General features: G+C 44.6%; 1 protein-coding gene across 1 annotated transcript in view; it reads right to left on the reverse strand.

The window, feature by feature from the left end:
* Positions 1–21,729, reverse strand: part of GABBR2 (gamma-aminobutyric acid type B receptor subunit 2) — a 343,177-nt gene that overhangs the window by 203,584 nt on the left and 117,864 nt on the right. Inside the window, exon 3 of the mRNA XM_028108852.2 lies at positions 3,955–4,125. Within this exon, the coding sequence (XP_027964653.1) occupies positions 3,955–4,125 (171 nt within the window). The remainder of the gene's footprint in view (positions 1–3,954; positions 4,126–21,729) is intronic.

Below are 21,729 nucleotides of genomic sequence, written 5' to 3' on the forward strand. Positions count from 1 at the left end.
CCCCGTTGAACGAAGAAACAAGCTACTCCTACAGGTTCCACGGATGAACCTCAAAAACATTACGTGAAATGAAAGAAGTGAGACACAGAAAAGTACATGTTATATAATTCTACGTATATGAAATTTCCAAAACAGGCAAAAGTAGGGAGCAAGTAAACGACCCTGGGGCTGGGGGTGGGCCTGACTACAAGGGAGCACAAAGGAATTTGTGGAGTGATGGGCGTGTTCTAACACTGGGTTGTGGTGACGGCTGCATAACCATATCAATTTACTGAAAATAACTGAACTGTACACCAACAATGGGTGAACTGCACGGTATACAAATTATATCCCAGTAAAGCTGTTAAAAGTGGGGGCAGAGAGGGAACCCAACATATTAAAAAAAAATTCCCCGGTGAGTCCAACGAGCAGCCAGAGTCGAGAACCCAGCAAAGGAGGCCTGACACCCACTGACCCCAAGGCCACGTCCATTCTTCCCTGGCCCTCCACAGCACAGGGCCCGTGCCCATCACACACCCTGATACACCGGGGACCACATTATTATTCTTTGAGTAAAGGGATACGCATTCCTAGAGTTTGTCCCAGGCATCAGTGGAGTAGAGGATGTCCATTTAATGAGCACTTACTATGTGGAGGTCTTTCATTTTCTCGTTCTAACTCTCTCATCTCCAAGTCCCTGTGAGGTCGGGATAAGTATCCCCATTTTACACAAAGGGGACTAGATCACACTGAGCTGAAGTGTATTGCTCGTGGCCACACAGTCCTTGCCTGGCAGAGCTGGGCCTGGAGATCTGCCTGCTTGATACCAAATTCTTCCCTCTTTCTTAACTCATTTAAATCCTGGCTCCAGAGAGGGCAGGGCTGAAGCAAGTTCTACCTTTTCAGCGGCCGGTGTTCACTAGGGACCCTTGTTTGTCTCAGCAGCAGCTCTAGATCCTTTACATCCGAGTCAACAAGGTGAAGGAAATTGTCTGGGCCCACACAGCCCTTGCTTGGCAAAGTGAGATCTAGAGACCGGCCCATCTGATCCAAGCCCCAGGCAGCCTCTGGGCACCATACACTAGGTGGGATGGCCCCCCATACACAGGATCAGCCGGCCCAGAGGCAGGATGGCTCTCAGCCCTGCACGCCTTTCAGTCCCAATGTAATGAGCTTCTGGGATTAAGCTTCTCCCCCCCTCCCAGCCCCCTCCAACTTTAGGATTGCTTTCATTTGACGATCCTTCCAGTGCACCAGTTCAGAACAGAAGTGCATGACGCTGCTGATCGACCAATTTCATAAAAGGAATCCAGTTTCCCTCGCACTCATGAAAAGCTGTTAGCCCCTGGCCAGCTTCCAGAGCCTGCAGGCCAGCAATGCAGCCCAGACATCGGGAGAGGGGTGCCAAAACCCTTGGGCACACAAAGGAGTCAGCTGGGCTGCGAGATTTAAATCAAGAGGGGTCCTTGCCAGCAACACCACCAAGCAACATCCTGTCCTGAGAGAAGAGGTTTCCTGCTGAGATGCCCTGAAACCACAGCTGAGGGCCCTAACACAGCCATGTAGGGGTGGAGATGTGGTCCCAGACCGTCGATACTCGACCCCAGCAAGGACAGCATAACGGAGAAGGCAGTGGAGGGTCAGGCGGGCAGCGGGCCCTTTATCGGCATGTGCCCTGGAGGAGGGGGCTCATCGTCCTCTGCAAACTGCAGTTTCCTTATCTGTAAAATGCAAGCAGAACCCCTCCCTACCGGGCTGCTGGCTGTGAGAGTGTCTAGGAATCTATAAAACATCAACCAAGACTGGACAAACAACTTATCTTCTTTAAACCAAGGCTTTGGGGTATTTCAAACCTCCAAAGTTACAAGCAGTTCCCATGTGACAACAGGACGTTCTAGATGTACAGAAGGAGCAAGGGGAAACCTGCACTGGGAGTCGGGATCCCGAGATTCGGTCCCGACTTTTCTGTGAACAATCTTTCATGACTTCAGAGGTGCTTGGAAACCCAGAACTCTGTCCCTTCCCCTCTCTGGCCCTTGGTTTTCACTTCTATACAAGGAGGAGGTTGGGGGAGCTATCCCTAACGGCCCAAGCAGAGCTCTCCAAAATCGCTGCTGCGTCCGGTGTGAATGGGGCCACAGGACTGCGTGTCCCCACCCTCCCCATCAACCTGTCTGACACTCATTTTAGAGCATCGGTCACTGCTGTAAAGAAGACAGTCTTCCCGCCAAAGCCGCTGCAGGGTTTGGCAATAAGTCACAGCCACTGCAGGTCCACGTGGCTTTATGCCTCTCCCTAGGGACTGAGAAAGAGAGGTGGGAAGACGACCACCAGCCTTGCCTGCGAAAAGCCTGCCTTGTTTGGACCGCCACAGACCGTGGGGCCAAACACCTCTGCTTTTCAAGCACCTCCCAAACATCCCTCTCCGTGCGTGAACTGTACAGTTTACAAAGCTCTCTCAAATCCGTGACTGATTTTGGCAAGAACTGCAGGGAAGGCATGGGAAGGGCCACTGTCCCCATTTTACAGGGGAGGAAACCACAGCTCAGAGAAGTGAGGTGACTTCTCCAAGGGCAAACAGCCAATGCATGGAGCGGGCTCTCCTTCCCACGGGAGAGGTGGGGCAGAGCCTCGGAGATAAGTGTGGAGCTGCAGTGGGAAGAGGTGTGGTGACTCCCCACCCTGCTCTGCACCCACCTGCCTGGACACACGCCCCCCTGCCGCACAAGGGGCGAGTCCTCCGAGACTCCTCCCACTGAGGTCCACCCGGACACCCGACTCCCACATTGTCTCCCCACGCGGCTCACAGTGTTTTCTCTTGGGCTGCTGAGCACATATGGAATGGCCTGCCTTGCTGGGATGCTCCGAGTAGCCAGAGCACACGTGGGAGAAAAAAGGAAAGTAGGAGCTCCAGGGAGAACGGGGGCGGGGGGGCGGAGGGGGAAAGGCGAGAGATCATTTTGCACTCATCCAAATAGGGAAAACATTTAAACATTGCTAATATCCACTGTTAGTAAAGAAGTGTGGAAATGGGGGATTTTCAAACACTGTTGGTAGGACTGGGACTCAGAAAAGCCTAGGACTCGATTTGTTGCAATATTTTAAATGACCCAATAATTTCACTTCTAGAAATCTACTGAGAAGACGCACACCGAGGCAGGAAGATGCTGGCTATGGTATCAAAAAGCTGTACACTTTCAGTAAATTACCACTTATCCATCTGACAGAATACCATGACCCACTAATAGGAATGTGGTCTATCAAGATCTCTAAGATCCATAGTAAAGTGAGAAAACCAACTTACATAGTATGAAGTCATTTGGGTTTAAACAAATACGCAGAAAAAGTTCTGGGCAGATGAACAATGAACTGAAATCAGGGGTTCACTTGGGAGAGAAAGCGGGTTTTAGGGGGATCGAGCAAAACAACACTTTTATTTTTTTACTATCTATATTCAACTTTTTTTCTTTTTTGCCAAAAACAAAACAAAACCCTGAAACACCACATATGATGTATGCATGTAAACCATTAAAATAAACCACCAAATAAAACCCCAAACAAACCCACTAATCCAGGGTGAGGCTTCGTTCCAAGCCAGCCCCTCCCCAAACTCCCCTCACAGTAGAGACGCTTTTGGTGGCACATTGTGATTTTAGGCGGTCACTCGGCATCCCTAATAAGGACAGCAAACCTACAGGGGCAGTCAGGGAATGAGCCGCAGGATTTAGCCGAGAGGCATGACAGAGGGAAGGTGTCGCTCCTGAGCTATCTGGGATGGACGTGTTCACCTGTCCCGTGCCCAAATTCCTCAGCCACCAGCTCTATCTTGTCCGTGGTGTTTCAGCTCTGAGCCTGCTCCTAAAAGCGTGCTTAAAGGTCCTGCAACATTACGCGTCCCTGATGAAGCCATACTGCCCCCTGGCAGGAGACAACAGCTGACAGGCAGGTGTGGACCCGCCCTCTCGGCACACATACCTCAGAGAACCTCTGCACGTCTTGGGTCAGCGTGCCCACTCGCTTCCACTGGTAATGCTTGAGCAACTTCAGGATGGCTGGATTCACCGCATTATCTGATGGGACAGTCCGAAAGAAATAAGGGTATTTTTTCTTATCAGCTAGGACGGGCGTGGTCGCAGCAAAGGAAAGCTGGAAAACACAAAAGAGACATCACCTTTATTGGTGCGCTTCACAGCTATGTGCCCAGAACCTTTGGAACAGAGCCCCTAAGCCTGACGTGGGGTACAAACACATGGGGCAAGACATTTTTTTAAAGATTTTATTTTTAGGGGTGCCTGGGTGGCTCAGTTATTAAGCATCTGCCTTCGGCTCAGGTCATGATCCCAGAGTCCTGGGATCGAGCCCCGCATCGGGCTCCTTGCTCAGTTGGGAGCCTGCTTCTCCCTCTGCCTGCCGCTCCCCCTGCTTGTGCTCTCTCTCTCTGGCAGAGAGAGCAGGGGGAGCGGGAGAGGGAGAAGCAGGCTCCCAACTGAGCAAGGAGCCCGATGCGGGGCTCGATCCCAGGACCCTGAGATCATGACCTGAGCCGAAGGCAGTTGCTTAACCAGCTGAAGCCACCCAGGCGCCCTGGGCTAGACATTTTTTAAGCCCTTTTGTTGTGAAAGTGATACATTATAATTGAAGAGGTTTTAAAAAATGCAAAAGAAGGAGAAAGAAGGAAAAACGTGGACCAATAATTTACTTCTCGCCAATGAACCACCATTAATGTAGTTTATTTCCTTCTGGTCCTTTTTCTATGCACAGTAATTTTTTAAAAAAGAGATTCTTGAGATCATTCTATGTACACAATTGAACCCCTCCCTTAATATTATCCCACAAGCCTTGAAACCATCTTGTTAAAAAGAAACTCCTTGCAAACACTTTAATAGCTGCATAATACTCCAGCATATGAACATACCATAATTTACTGAATCATCTCTCATTTGGGGGCATTTAGACTGTTTGCAATTTGTCATTATTGTCATGTTATTCTACAAGCATCTTTGTGCAGAGCATCCTTTTTCCACATTTTAGGCTATTTCTGTAGGATAGAGCCCATGATATAAAATTTCCCACATAAAGGAGATGAGCTTTTAAAGACTTAATACTTATTTCCCCCCCAAATTATGTCAATTTACACCCCCACTAGCCAGGTATAATTAGAGGGCCAATTTCACTAGTTACCAACAGAGAGAAATAAAACATTTTTCTATATAATCTTATAATGGTTTATCACTAAAAAAATGAATCATATTGCATTCATGGGTTATGCATAATGTTGAGCTTATTTCCATGGGACCGTTAACTAGTAGTATGTTCTATTTTGGGAGTTGCTCTGTCATGTCCTTTGTTTATTTTTGAGTGGTATTCCAATGCTTTTCTTACTGAGCCTAATGAACAGCATCCAAACTCAGACTATTGCAGTTACTGCAAGTATTCCAGTTTGTTTGCTTTTACATTGTGTATGTGTGTTTTAATTTACACTCAGTAGTCAAATCTGTCTATTTTCCCCATCATTATTTCTTCTCTTTCTTTTAAGTGCCAGTAAGTTGCTAAATTGGATTTTAATTATCTGTCCTCCAAGGCCCAGCTTAAATGTCATCTCCTCCGTAGCATTTCCTCTGATCTCTGCTCTCCCTGTCCCCCGGCCTCACCCACAGGAGATGCTTTATCACACTTTTTGATCTTTGCTGTGTGCCGGTGAAAATATGATATCTTATTGCACTTCTAATTTGCATTTACCTTACTATAAGCAAGGTTACAACTTCCTATGAGTACAACTTCCTATGCTCAAGAGCAATTTGCAGTTTGTTCTGGAAACCGTTCCCATCCTTTACCTGTTTTCCAATATGACTCTTAGTCTTTTTCTTATCAGTTGGTAGAAGTGATCTTTTATATTGATGAAACTAGCCCTTTGCAATAGAAGTTGCTCATTTCCCTCCTAGTTTGCAGTTTTTCTTTTCATTTTTCTTATAGTGTCTTCTGCCATAGAGACCTTTTTTTTTTTTAATGTGGTTGAATTTATCAATTTTTTCCCTTTTATGTCCTCGGGTTTTGTGTCATATTTAGAAAGGCCTTTCCCCCTCTGAGACTATTAAATAATTCCTGCATGGTTTCTCTCAGTCGGTCATCCCCCCCTCCCTCCTTCCCTCTGTTCCTCTCTTCCTTCCTCCCAACCTCCCTCCCTCCTTCTTTTGTTTCATGTAAACCCTTGGTCCAGAGAGGGCACAGTGGAAGCGAGCTCACTCTGTCGCCACCAGCTTTCTCCAGAGGCCCATGCGGTCCCAGCAGCAGCTCTAGACCTAATACATCCCAGAGCCCAATTTCAGCATCCAGAGAACAAATATCCAGGTGCCCTCAGGCTCCAGCTGAAGATACTTTTTACTGCCTCTCTTGTCACCTGAGGAAGCGTTCCTTCTTTTCCTCCCTAAGACTTCCACAGAGTGAGGCAACAGAGATCTTATCCCTCTTCCTGGTCTGGCTCAGAGGGTAGACAGCCACTACCTAGGATCCCTGCATCTCTTGAGTCCAATCAGCAACCTCACTACATCCCATCTGTTGGAAATGAACACAAAATATCCCATCAGCTGTCCCTTGGAGCTAGAGAGTACCTGTAGGGACCAGCTTCTAAGGTCCTCATAGAGAGAGGGACATCATCCCAAGCCTGCTAAAGGTCAAGGGTAGGATGACTATTTAGAAAAATTCTGAGTAGAAGAAGGACCAACGGGAAGAAGAACACACAGAGAGGCAAATCTCAACTGGACACACTGAAGAATGCTGGCATTCAGAGTTGCCCAGCGTTGCAAGTAGTGAGATCCCTGCGTCTGGAGGTATGCAAAAGGAGGCTGGACCATGACCTAGTGAGAATACAGAGGAGCTCCAAGGTGTCTGTAAGCTCCTCAAAAATTATATGAAAATGTCGTGTGAAGGTATGCGCCTATAGGCATGCCCATTTTTCTGAAAAGAGGATCCACAGTTTCCATCAGGTTCATCAAGAGGGTCCTATAACCTGAACAAGGTCAGCACCCCTGCCTGCAAGTGATGTTGGGGTCCCAGAATGAGGACAAGAAATAGATGCTCTCTACAGTCCCCTTGAATATAGTGTCTGTGACTCTTCTCTCAAAATTAAAACAAGACTTCAAGCCTCCTACGGACACCAGTGTAAGAGGGAGCTATTAGAAAAATCAGGGAGTAACTCTTTCAGGACCTGGGATGGTATATGTGCCGTCACATCCCCCCAAATGCTTATCTAACACAATTTGGGAAATATTGGTTTTCTGATGTGATTTCTGAATCACACTCTGGTTGATACTTTATCACTATTGTCCCATCAACTCCAGGTCCACAATTAATTGTTGCTTGAGCAACCTCATATGTTTGCCCTGTAGGTAATTACAGTGGTTACTGTTCAGTGAATAAATGGCCCATTGTGTTTACAATGGGTTTGGAGTGCATTCTATGCCCCCAGTCTAAATCATGTTGGGTGCAAAATATACACTGGCACCAGCATTTTCTGCCCCATTTGAGATAATGCTCACTCTGATTAGATTGCTCTCCATTACCGTGCCTCTGGCTTTAGCCTCCTAAAACTTTCTTCTCCGGGCAAAGGCTGCAGGTGTCCAGGAGGAACCTGAGAAGTCATCTAGCTCTGGGGTTGTCTACCCTGGCTGCAAGGTAGAATCACTTGGGGAGATTTAAAAAAAAAAAATACAATGCCTTTGGGGCGCCTGGGTGGCTCAGTCATTAAGCGTCTGCCTTCAGCTCAGGTCATGACCCCAGGGTCCTGGGATCGAGCCCCACAACAGGCTCCCTGCTCGGCGGGAAGCCTGCTTCTCCCTCTCCCACTCCCCTTGCTTGTGTTCCCTCTCTCACTGTCTCTCTCTTTCTGTCAAATAAATGAATAAATCTTTGAAAAAAAATATGATGCCTTGGTCCCACCAACTTAATCAACCAAATCAGAGTCTCTGCGCCTAGAGCCTAGGTCTCATTATTATTAAATAACTTCGCAGGTGATTATGAAACCCAGGGAGGGTTGAGAACCACAAATAGAGCTCAACATCCCTAGTTCTGAATAAGCAGGCTAAAACCTAGAAATGGGAGACATCGAGATATCCGCTATAGCCAACAAGAGGTAGAAGAAGGACTCCAATCTGGGTCTACAGGACTCCAACACCTGTGTCCTTTCTCCCCTTGAAGACTGCCCACCTGCATCCTATGTGCTTGCTAGGTCTTCCTCCCTGGCCCAGGCACTCAGCATCTGGAAACACCAGGCCTGCTGCTTCATGGCCCTAACTGCAATGCCCAACTTTCTGGGCTCTTCTTCCTGTTTTCACACCACCAAGTTCATTTCCAAACACACTATGATTGAGGCTCTGAGTTACTGAGGCTCTGAGTTAATCCCTAACCAAGGATTTATTTCAGAGAGTACTTTTAAATTTATTTTATAGTTTTGTTATCATTTCTGGTTTTATTGCATTGTTTTAAGAATTTGGCATGTATAGGGTCTGCTTTTGGAATTTATTGAGATTTTCTTTGTGGCTTATTCTACAATCAATTTTTGTAAAAGTTCCATGGTGGCTGGAAAAGAGAAGGCAGTCTCAAGTTGTAAGCTGTAAGAGTCTTTATCAGATTTCTTATGTATAACAGCTGTAAAAGTCTTTATCAGATTTCTTATGTATAACAGATAATCAACCAAAGTAACTTAGTACCACATGCTCTGTATTTCTGTTTACTTGATCTGTCAAAGACTGGAAGACTTGTTAAATTTTTCTCTATCGTCTCAGACAATTTCTCCATCTATTTCAACAGTTTTTGTTTTATCTGCTTTGATTTTATGTTGTTTTGAGCATAAATGTTCATTACAGTTATATCTTTATTTTTTAGCAGTGTATACCCTTGCCTGGTGCCAATAGCAGGTACTTAATAATCATTACATGAACTGAGAATTAAAATATTTATCAAGGTAAAATAAAACCCTCTGTCATTTTATTACTTTTTTGGTCATTTTATTACTTTTTGCTTTATATTATATCATGCTTGATATTAATATTGAAACCCTTACTTTATTTCTGCTTGTATTTGCCTGTCTTAGACCTGATCCTCCTTTTATTTGCATTCTATTAAGATTGTTTTAAAGTGTATTTCTTGAAAAGAGCCCATGGATTTTAAAACATGTAAGCTTATTGCTGTAATAAGTACTTGATCTTGCACTTATCTTGTTGGCAATCTTACTCTTTTTTTTTTTTTTTAAGAGGTGGGGGGAGGCAGTGGGGAGGGGCAGAGGGAGAGAGAGAGAGAGAAAATCTTAAGCAGGATCCATGCCCAGCACATAGCTCAACACGGGGCTCCATCTCACAACCCTGAGATCATGACCCGAGTAGAAATCAAGTCAGATTCTCAACTGACTAAGCCATCCAGGCGCCCCAGCAGTCCTACTCTCTCTGGACGCTTCCTATTTATTTCCTCTTGTTCTCTTTAGTACTCAGTCTACTCTTCTCCATTCTGGATATATTAATCTTGCTTCTTGTCTCAAACTGCGGGAGTATCCTTTAATATTCTGAAGAAGGGCAAGTGGTTGAAATCTTATTGAGGATGACCGTCTGTTGCCTTGACAATGGTAGAATTTAGCTGGGTCTAAAATTCTTGGGCTACACTTCTCCCCTTTGAAACTCCAAAGTGATGCAGAGGAGAAATATGGGGCTAGTTTGACTCTTGCTCATTTGTAGGTATCTGGTGTCCTCTGCCTGGGTCCCCGAAGGTTTTTTTCTTTATTCTTAGATTTCCAAAAATTTGCCAAGATAGATCTTGGTGTGGCACTCTTGATTTTTATCTGAGACACTGGGAGTCCTTCAATCCATGCATATAAGTTTTCAACTCAGAAAAAATACATATGTATATACAAGATAAATGTAGTATTATATGCAATAGTATATTGATCATATTATATTCATATATATTCTTGTCTTTCCTCTAAGAAAGCCTCATCATTTAGATGTTGTCTTTTCATTCTTCTATTCCATATTGAGCTTCTTTCTTTCCATGATTTTATCTCTTTGTTCTTGTCTTCTACATCCCACAAGAGCATCTCATTTTATTCCATATCTTTTATTATGGGGTTTGTGCATATTTAGTTTCACTAATTTCTGGTCAAGTGGCTGGGTTATCCACAGTCCCAGCAGCAGGGCACAAGGGTTCTTGTTTCCTCATATCCTGGCCAATAATTGGTATGATCTGCTTTCCTCCTTCTTGGTAACCCTCCTGGGATGTGGTGGCACTTCATTATTATTTGACTTTGCAGCCCTTTGACTGTAATGTGGTTGACTAGCTGTACATAAGCAATTTAGCCTTTCAGGTTCTTTGTTCTGTGAGTTTGTTGATCTGCTTTTCAACAGCCTCACTTTTAAGTTTGACTGTCTCTAACATATTTTTATGATGTTACTGAGATTTTCCATTTCCTAAAAGTTGTTTAGGATCACACTCCTTTTTTATCCTGTTGTCTTATCTCAGGCTAGTTCGTGGAAACCCTGTTTTTTCTGCATATGATTGAGGATGCTAAATGTTTTTCTGAAGTTTTCTTCTTTATTCTGAAATAGATCATTTTCAGAGGTGGACTCTTCCTCTGCTTCTTCTGGGTATGATGCACCTTTGATTATTTTTGCAATACTTTTTCAAAGGCTGAATGTTAGCTGTTTCCAGTGTACTCACTGTCAAAAGCAAGGCAGGCCTTTTCAGACATGGCTTATCAAATAACACAATACATGGACTGCCGTGGCCCCGTTTTCTGTCTTTTTACACTATAATTGAATATTTTTCCCAGAAAAATGGGAAATAAGTATTTGAGCACAGTCTTTAGCATCCAGGAGACTCTCTTTTTGCTGTTCTACGCTAATGAGTGACATCTTTGCCCTCAGTGCCTAATTTTCTGATGCTCTTAATCAACACAGTACATTATATTTCCATCATGCACTGCTGCCAGGGATTTTCTTTCTTGCCCATAAAATTTTACTTAAGAGGTTTCGGCTTCCCAGGATGCAACACACTCCTAGTGTCCTCCTGTCGTCTTCCTATTCAGCTTTTCCTAGGAATTTATAGGTCTGTTTGAATTTACAAAGAGAGATGAAAATGAGAAGAGAAGAGAAGAAAGCATCTTGGTTGCTTCAAAGGTCAGCAACTGTGAGTGGAGGTGTAGCTGTCCAATATCTGGTTGGTAAAGCCCTGGGTCTCTAACTCAGATTGTGGGAGAGAGAGGGAAAAGTCTATTCTTTTTCAGAACAATTATTGTCTTATGAGGCACTGTTCAGAGTGCCAGGAGGCAAAGTTTCATAGGATTTTATCAATCTAGCTCCATCTATTTTAAATCATTGAAGCCGCCGAACATCTAGAATATCAGTTGGTCTTAGGGCCCCTCAGTTCTATGGGGTAGGAATCACCATCCATTTTACAGCTGAAGAAACCATGGAAAAGAAAGGTGATGCAGTTGTGCGAGGTCAGTACAGGAATGATGGAACTGGCCTTTTAACTTCATATCTCGTTCTCTTTCTTCAACCAGCTCTGAACGGCCAGTCCCAGCTGAGATGGGGCAATGATCCGGGACTTGCTCCTTCTTCTGAGACCCCGTAGCACAGGGGCAAGGCAGCTGATTCCAAGGCTTCCAGAATCTCTCACACATAGCAAGTTCCCCTGGTGGGCATGGCTGGTCCTGGGAGATTCTGGGGGACTCACCTTAACCAGCAGAGTGAGATGGGGAGAGAGCTGTTAGCATCTCTCTCCGGGAGGGGACCTCCAGCCTGGCACGAAATATTTTGTGGGTCTGCTTATGGAACCACAAGTCACTTTAATATTAGGCTGAGGCCACTACAAGGCCACTTTGGGGAGTTGGGAGACTGAGGCTGTCTCATATTTAACCCTGTCTCTATGACTGTGAGAACAGGACATCATTTCTTCTAGGTGTCCGTTTTTCTCACCTCTGAATATGATGGACGAAGGATTTCAAAGGTTCCTTGTAACCACACAATTCTGCTTTTCTCTCCAGCAATTGAGGAAAATGATGAAGAAGTCTGTTGGCTTTGTGTGGGTATGTGTTTCATTTGCTCTGATTTATTCAGATAATTGCCTTTGTGTCTCACTTCACTTTGCAGATGTAAGCCCAGATGAAAAATGTAAATACACCTCCCAACTTCGGGATCTTTATTAAATTCCAAGCCACTGATGAATTCTTGCCTAAATGCAGTTCATTCTTTCCCTGGTTTGGGGCCTCTGAGTTTAACTTTTCTGCAGAGAGAAGGCATTTTTCAGGTGGAGAGTACGACCAAGAGCGGCCCTCGTTGCGAAATCCTAGGTGAGAGACTCGGGCCAGAAGCAAGGGGGGCAGAATATGATGGAGCCTTGCTCTCTGCTCGGTTTAATCTTGTTCCATGGGTTTGCTGACTGTTTCTGTAATTAAATGAGGGAAGTATTTGTCATCTCGGGTCCCTTTCAGCTGAGATGAATGGAATGCAACTTTCTCAGGAAGCTTCTGACAAAACCCTGTTTGTGGCCAGTGCCAGGATGTATACAAAGGCGCTGGGCTGGGTGCATTGGGAACTCAGGCCCGCTTCAGGTCTGCGCCAGGTCGCTGCAGCACCCGAGCCCTGGCGAAAAACTGTTTGGACACAGAGTGCCTCTCCATGGATGCCCGTGAGATTAATGGGATGTGGAGTGGCTGCAAAGCATTTCCCGAGTTAACGAGGGGAAAGGAATGCCTGGTGTTGGGGTGAGTTCCTGAAGCCCCATTCCCACAAACGGCCTGCTGGGGCGTCATGCAGAGACTTGCTCTAAGGTTGGACGCCTTTTTAGTCCGAGGTCCCGGGCTGGAACCACTTAAGGAATAATGGCTTCTCCTTCCTGCTGGTGAGCGTTAGTTTCTACTGCCTGAGAGGTGCACAGCTGCTCAGGTTTCACCACCCACCTCCGTGCCATAGTCTTCTGGGGAGCTCGGAACCGTGTGTGAGGGAGGCAGAGGAGGCATCATGTGTTTGTTCCTCCTGGACTAACTGAGGCTCAGGGAGGTATAGTGACCTGCCTGAGACCATGCAGCTGGTAAGGGGCAGAGCTGGGATTTGAGCTCAGATAATCTGACTCCTTATTGCATGATGAGCACCTACCATGGGGCAAACGCTGCATTAAGGGCTCAGCATTCACTTTTTCATTTAATGAGCAAAATAACACTACGAGGTAGACACTATTATGATCTGCACTTTTCAGATGAAGAGACTGAGGCTCAGAGAGGTTGAGTCACTTGCACTTGGTCACACAGCAAGCAACAGGCAGAGCAGGAAGACTGCATGAGCCTTTGCTCATTCCACAGACTGCTATGCTTCCTCTCTGTAATTAACAGCTTCTAAAACACATTTACTTCTTTAGTCTAACTTTGCTCTTCACAAAAACCCACCATGTTGGTAGAGTAGACATTATGACTCTCATTCTATAAATAAGAAAACTGAAACTCAGAGAGGTTAAGTGACTTGCTCAAAGCTGTGCTTTAGCAAGTAGCAAGGCTAGGGCTTGAACTTGGGACTTTCGTTTTTGGCATGCAGTTCTCTTTCCAATATTCAAAGCTGTTTCTTAGGGAGGCACCCGGTAGAAGATGAGAAAGCAACTAGGGCAATTTAAAAGAAAGGAGAAAAATAAAATAAAATCTGCTTAAAAGAAACAACAATACACCAAAAACTAATGATGTAATATATGGTGATTAACATAACAATAAAAAAATAAAAAAAAAAAGAAACAACAATAATACTGAATCACTGGCTTACTATGCTTTTGATTCCCTAGGGTGATCCAATTCAATTATATGAAACAAAACTCATATGTGTGTATATATATATTTTTTATTTAAGAGAAAATTCTTCATATTTTTCTTTTTAAACTTTTATCATGATATATAAGCTACGTCTAACCGTGTAAGTGTATAAAATACATATGTTCAGTTTAAGGAGTAATAACAAAACCAATATCCAACTGCCCATCACCCAGGTTAAGAAATAGCTTTTATTTATTTGTAAATATTAAATTGTAAAGTAATTTACTTTTTTGCTCTTTTAGATAGGACCTTGTGTGATTTTTACGTATTCCTTCCCTGCCCCAGCATTTCTCTCATTATTTTACATAAAGAAGGTTGGAAAACAAATATTAGTTCCTCGAATCCTTTCTTTCCCTTTTATTTAAGTCAGAAATGGGAGTAAAACAGAGAAACACCCAAACCAAGACAGTACTGAGAAAGCAGTGTATGGCCTATAAGGTAGGGATTCAGGGCCTCAGTGTGGGTGGGCTGGGTCGGAATGCCCACTCCACTGCCCACTATGCAACTCAGGGACCCTCCTCCACTGTTTGGGGTCTGTCCCCTTCTCTGTAATGCAGGCTGACATACCCCACCCCACTCCCGTCTCCGGATCCGAGGAGAATGGTGGTTAATGTCAGATCACGACTTCTAGACTCAGACGTTATGGGGATTAGAGGGTGTTTCTTACCCTTATGAAAGGCCTCCTAACTCACAGAGCTTTTCCCCTCGGTAGTACCTCAACCCCAAGGAGGGCGGAGTGGAGAGGAGTATACCCATTTCACAGATGAGATGCTTGGGTGAATGAAAGGGTTTGCTCGCTGCGACGTGGCAGCCACCAGGCAGAGACATAATTCTAAATCAATCAGGCCTTCTAAATCCTAATCGAGTGAATTTAAAATGGCTTGTTAATTTAAAAATAATAATAATGATTATATTGCTTGTCTAATTGTGTACAATTAGGATGTATGTCTTTAATTTTCTCTTAAACTTCTGGTAAAATGTTCCGTTTTCCCCCTCGCAGCTGTACAGGTGACAAATGTAGGAAATTAGCAAATTACATTAGAATCCTCTTTGGCTTCCTCAGCTCCTTTGCACTTTGCTTTCAGCTGATGTCTTTATGGGTAAGAAGTGCTCTCGTGTGATCGCAGCTGTGAAGCCAACAGCCTTTTAATTACCACACTGCAAAAATCATGTCTCTTCATGTCAATTTAGCACCTCTAATTAGTGGATAGGTTGCAATCACATCTATAGGGGGAGAAAGGTGTGCTGGGGCCCACCTCGATGCTTGCAGTGAAAGAGGATATAGCCTTTCTATCTGTTGGATCCTCCCATTTCTTCACAGCCAGCTCCTACTCATCCGTCTAGGCCTGCTCATGGCCACCTCCTCCAGGGAGCCTTCCCTGCTATCCCTCAGTTCTCTTAGCAGCTTTCATAGAAGCATTCAAATATTTGTTGATAAATGAATGTATGAATGAATGCAAAGGGAGCAAACTTAGTGTGTGAGAAACCTAGTCTCTCCCAGAGAGAAAACTAGGATCCATATATGACTGTCTCAGGGAGCCTGAGGTGGATCAATATACAGAAGAAATATTTAATAGTGAGATATTCAAGAAGGAATCGAAATCTTTCAAAGTACTGAGTTCTCCATCACTGGAGGTATTCAAGGAGATGCTCAAGAATCATCTGTCTAACAGGGTTGTGGAGGGGATTCCCAAACCAGCAGGGGGTTTGCACAAGTTGGTGTCTGCTGATGGCAAACCCAGTGATTTTAGTTCAGCCCCAGATTAATATGGTATGCTTTCTCTTTTTCTACTTTTACACCGTCTTCTTAGAAAATGATACTGATTTTTCATTCATGGTATTTAAATAAAAGGATGAGTGCATTTAAAGGAAAATCCTAAATCAGTTAACAATACAAGTGGTAGACCCAAGGATTGCAGGTTCCTTAAGGAGTCCTACAAGAATATACAGTCCTCAGAAATAAAAATCTCCTACCCAAATCTCCATCACTTTCCATTAAATTAAGCCATAATATGAATTTAAATAATACAGAATGACCTAGACTCTTATCTGGGCACTGGAGAAGGAGCACTATCAGAAGCGCCACAAACGGGGTAGACAGACCTCTCAAATGAAAGAAATGAATTACGTTCAAAAAAGATACATAACCATACAAGTAGAAATGGCCTAAGAGGGTTGCCATAGCTAGAATACTGGGGACATGCTGGTGCTAAAAGATTATTCTTTATTTGCTTGAAATTTAAATTTAACTGGGCACCTGGATCCTATCTGGTAATCCTAAGTGACCATCGACGCCAGAGACGGTAAATAGGCGCGAGCCTATGTGACGTCACGAGCAGGTTGACCGTGGTGGCCAGAGACGTGGCTTAAGTCGGTGAAGAGCGTGAGGGGATCAGTTAGTCATGCCTGCAATTAGCACAGGATGGGGAGGTAAGGGCACCAACGTCATTCATTTATCTGCCATCCTGAACTGGTCTAACTCCTCGTTTTACACATGGGGGACCAGAGCAGACAAGGGACTTGCCCAGGCTCACAGCCCGAGTCCACAGCTGGGCTGGGCTAACCTCATTTGTTGCTCCATGCTGCCTGCTCAGAATCAAATCAGAATGCCACCAACACCAGGATTATGTAATCTCAGACTCTCCTCAGCAAACATGACCACCCACATCACCGGCCAGAACGCACACAACCAAAGCCTCCACCCGATCCGATTTATCATCATGACTACATTTGAATGCCCTAGAATAACACAAAAGATGTGAACAAAATCCATTTACACTAAGAGAGTTCTGTGAAAGGCGATGTCGTTAGGACAGAAAGCACTCAGGGGTCTGAACCACTGCGCTCTCTCTATGTATTATCTCAGGGGCTCGTGGTAGTGCAATTTCACATTTGACTCTTGGTAGAACCTACAAACAAGTATGCTTTATTCTAAAGCAGATATTCCATGTACTGCTTACTGCATCGGATGGAACTGACCTGAATGGGGGGTTTCTTCTCTACCTTTCTCCCGGCCCCCTCCTCTTTTGGGGCCTGGGGTTCCTTGCTTAACTGTTAAAATAAAGGAGATAGCACTGGGTGGCTTTTTATTTCAGCTCTACCCTTTCATGACTTAGCAATTCTGTGTTTGATTTACAGACCAAGGAGGAATTCATTCTTTCGGTGAGGGAATGAACACTGCTGCACTTAGAGACTTCCTGAGAGGGGCCTGAAACCAGCCTCTTTCAAGACACTCAGTCTAACTGTTTTATGTCTCCATTTGGATATCAGCCTTTTACTTTCTGCTCTTCTTAATCAAGTTCATTCATTAGTTTTCTCACTCATTCAGGAAATACTTACCTTGTAGAAAAATTACAGATGCATTCCCTTGACCCACAAATCCCCCTTCCAGGAACTCATCCCCAATTCACACAGGCACACATATGACAACGTGGCCCAGGTTATTCCAACAGACCGGAAACAACGCAAATGTCCATTGATAGAGGACTGGCTGACCAAACTATAGTCCATCCACATCGAGAAGTGCTATGTGGCTGTAAAAAAAGTAAGGAATGTCTTTATAGACTGACAAAACAGACAGCTCTGGGAAAATTAAGGGAAAAAATGCAAGGTGCAGGATGGCATATGCGGTATGCTCCCTTTCACGTGAGAAAGAGAAAGAGGACTAAAAACACACATTTATGTATATTTGGAATGAGAAACACTGGAGGGATAAATGAAAAATGGCTATCTACAGGAAGGGCATGGAACAGAACAGAGGGAAGTTGTATGGGGTCCAGAAATTCTCTACTTGTTGCATACTTTTGACTGTGGAATCATCTAAAAGTTGTAGAGGTTTTAAAAATAAAATTAATAAAATTAACTAAAAGAAACCAATCCCTAAAAACTGAAAACAAAGGCACTTACAAGTATATCAATCACACAAAGAAAAATCTGTAAAGAGACTTCTGGATGCATCTTCGCCGTCTGACTAGGAGACATCTAGTGTCCTCTACCCCCCCCACCCCACCCACACATACACACTCACAGCTTTTGACTGTGAAACTATTCAAACCTACAAAAAGGTTGAAAGAACAGTACAGTGAACACCATATACCCCCTTCACCATGTATTTTCCACATCTGCTTTCCTCTCTCTATAGATACACATATACATACACACATATACACGCATACACAGAGATGCACACACACATACGTTTTTGTTTCTGATTCATTTGAAATTATAAACTTTGACACTTCACTCCCATCAGTCCAGAAGGCACCCCCTAAGAACATTCCCCTATGGTATTATTACAGTGTCATTATCACGTTTATGAGAATGAAGAGCAATTCAGTACCATCCAATGGTTAGTCCACACTGACTTCTTCAATTTCCCCAAAATGCCCGTTCAGTTGTTAAAAACCAGGATCTAATCAGCATTTGTGCCTCCTATTTGGCCGCTATATTTTTATAACCTCTTTTCATCTAAGAACAGTCCCTGGCCTTTCTGTTGTTGTTCTTACTGTTTTCCACAACATTAACCCTCCTGAAGAACCCAGGCCAGGTGGCTTGTAAAATGTCCTAGATGGGTGTGATTATCTCCTTTGAATCATATTCAAATTTAAATGTTTTTGTTTAAAACATTAAGAAGTATATTTTCTAGTTCAGTCTACCAGAAAAAAAAAAAAAAAACCTAGAAGCAGTGAACCTCAGTAGCAACGAACAGAGCTATCCCCCAGATCTTGGTTCCTAAAAATGACGCCCCAGCAGAAAGAATCAGGAATGCTTGGAGAAATGGCTGGTTCCAAAGCTAAGGCAGGTAAAATATTAAGTGACCAGACAAATTGAGGAAAAGGCAGAGAGGGGGAGAAGGGGGCAGGTTCAGGGAAAGAAAGCATCAAAGAAGGGAATGCTCTTCTGAAGAGGAGAATGCCAGCTTCAGGGCAGGAGGGAGGGAGTTGGGTCAGAAAATGGCCATCTTGCAGCCCCGATGTAACATGGCTCAGCCAGGACCATCAACTGATGCTCAGACCATCTGGTAAAAGATTGTGGGGAACCAGGACATCAGCCTCGAAGTTTCACCCCACAGATTACTTAAGGGGAGGAGGTATCTTTACAATAAATCTAGCAGGTGCCACCTTAGCCAACGCATCGAATTTAGCATCATCGAGAATGGTTCAAAGGTGGGTCTCCTGACTCAAAGGAGCGGGAAACACATGGTATATAAAAAAGGTAGCATTCTGGCCCAAACTGTTTAACCGGAATCTAGCTGTGAAGAAATGATCAAACAAATCCAGATTTGGGATTTGGGAACATTTTCTAAAACAACTGGCTTGGGTTTTTTAGAAAGGTCAATGTTCCAAAAGCCAAAAAAAAAAAAGTAGGAGATTAAAAGTAGTAGATTCAAGGAGACTAAGCACGTGACAGGACTTAAGACTGCCCGCTACCTGATTGGTCTCTCCCACCCCCAAATAAATGGCAATAAGGACATTCTGGGGACAAGGGAAAATCTGAATACGGGCCACATAATAGTTAAGATTATCGTATCACTCTTCATTTTGTAGATGTGATCATTATATTATGGTGATATAAGAGGATATAATTGTTCTTCGGAGATTCATGCTGACATATTTAGTGGTGAGGTGTCGTCATGTCTGCAAACTATCGTCAAGGGCTTCGACAAAAAAATGAGTAGGGGCGGGGAGGCAGAGGAAAGAGAGGGAGAGGAAGACCAACATGGCAAAACGTAGACAACTGGTGTCCCTGCGCAAAGGGTATGGGATGTTCACTGCACTTCCTTTTCGTTTTTGCAGGCTTGAACATTTTCCAAAAAATTGGAAGAAAATTTAGAGGAAAGTTAGAAATATTAAGTCGAGCAGCAAAACACTGTGTTAAAAAATAACGTCTGGGACTGACTGGAATACAGCCCATTTAATATATTTTTTAAAGATCCATGAATTCATAATGCTACTTGCATAAAAAGGAGAGACGGAAAGACAGAACCCCCAAACCGAACAAAAGCAAAGATTCCTGGAGGTTCTCCTAGATTCCAGGCCATATGTTGGGCTCTGGAGTTCCAACTGCCAACAAGGGAGATGCGGTCACACCCCCCCACCCCCCAAGCTGCCCCTGACGGAGGGGATTGACAATTACCAAGTAAGCTCTACGCTGAACAGAAAATTGAACCTTCGATGACAAGGCAGGGAGATAGGTGTTACAGATGTGTCCACTGGAGGCCGTGATCTGGCTGGAAAGGCTTCCCAAAGAAGTGGTGATCAACCTGGGAATTCAGGAGAGATCCCTTTTTGCTAGTGGGGGCTGCTGGGCTGGACCAGGGCTGGTCCATGTCCCCATGACTCTAGCAACAGGCCTGGAGTTTCAGAAGACACTTGGAATGAACAAGGGTGCCATTCCCAGTACATGCAAAGCCAACATTCCATCTCAGAAGTAACCAGGACAGTGCTATATGGCAGCTCGTGTGGGAACCTGGGGAAAATCCGAGAACACTATGCTTGTGTCGGCATCTGGGCATAACGTCTCAATAATCATCTAACCCGGGATTGTCTCAGGTTGAGCGCTTCCCACTTTATAAAGCTCAATCTCTGCATCAGGGAAATAATAAATTATTTAATTTTCTTGGTAAACAGAGCCAAAGCGAAAGTCTTCTGTATAATTCAACACTAAAGTAGGCCAGGTTCTATTAAAAAAAAAAAAAAAAAAGCAACCCATTCATTATAAAACCAACCAGAGTAGAACTCTAAGTACTATATGCTTGAAATACTTAGCATAGTTACTGATCTTCACCAACAACCAGTCATCTAGTTTTTGAGTTCAAAGGAACCATTTATTTTTTTATACACAAGTTACTGAACAAGGAATAGGTTTAAAAGTGGTGTGTGTGTGTGAGAGAGAGAGAGAGAGAAAGCTGAAGGATTTACAGGGAGAACACAGGTCTGCACTGAGTTCCAGCCAGCCTGGGTGGTCATTTGCTGCCAGGCAGGAGCCTTCTCACCCAGGTAGGCTGGGGGGGGGGGGGGGGGGGCGGGGCGGATCCCAGGGAACACAGAGGGAGCCTATGTGGCCTCCAGAGATCCCACTCCCACAGCCTCAGGTCTATTCACAGCAGGAAGCAGGGCAAGTCTCTGATCTTTGCATCTTATTTTCCTCATTCTATTTTTTTTTTAAAGATTTTATTTACTTGAGAGAGAGAGAGAAAACACACACAGGGGTAGGGGCAGAGGGAGAGGGAAAAGCAGACTCTCTGCTGAGCATGGAGCCCAAGACGGGGCTCAATTCCAGAACCCCGGGACCCCAGGCCCAACCCAGGAGCCCCTAGAGGAGGGAATTACATGCAAGGCACAAGAGGGAAGACAAGAGGTTTAAGGCAGGTACTGGTGACTTTGAGCTACAAGGTTTCGGGAATAATGACACGACATCATCAGCTGGCCCAACTCTCTTCCTTTATAGTAGGAGGCCCAGAGAGGGCAAGGGATGCACAGAAGCCACACAGCTAGTCCCAGAGAGCTGATCCCAGATCCCAGGACCCCACCTTTTCCTGGAAGGTAGACCAGAAGGCCACCTTGGTCCTTGAAGAGGAGGGAGGTGGAGTGCACGGCATGGTACCAGGAACCCTGAGTGTCTCATCTCATCCCATAACCAGCCCAGGGTTTGCCATTCCATTGCCATGTCACAGATGAGGAACCAAGACTGGTATAGGCTAAGTGACCTGCCCTGGGTCACCAACTAGTAAGTGCCAGAGCCTGGATGTGAGCCCCAGCCCATGTGACTCCAAGCCCAAGAGGTGGTCCTTATTACAAGTTGACCAAGCACATTAGCCCCTCTGGGCTTCTGGGCTACAATCTTACGGAATGGGATGAACACAGGGCAGTCGGTGCCATGCCATGACACAAACCCTGTGCTTTTGTCCCAGA

The sequence above is a fragment of the Eumetopias jubatus genome, unplaced genomic scaffold (assembly GCF_037043125.1).
Source record: "Eumetopias jubatus isolate StellerSeaLion01/CBP00866 unplaced genomic scaffold, mEumJub1_p1.0 scaffold_15, whole genome shotgun sequence".
In the NCBI taxonomy this organism is placed as follows: Eukaryota; Metazoa; Chordata; class Mammalia; order Carnivora; family Otariidae; genus Eumetopias; species Eumetopias jubatus.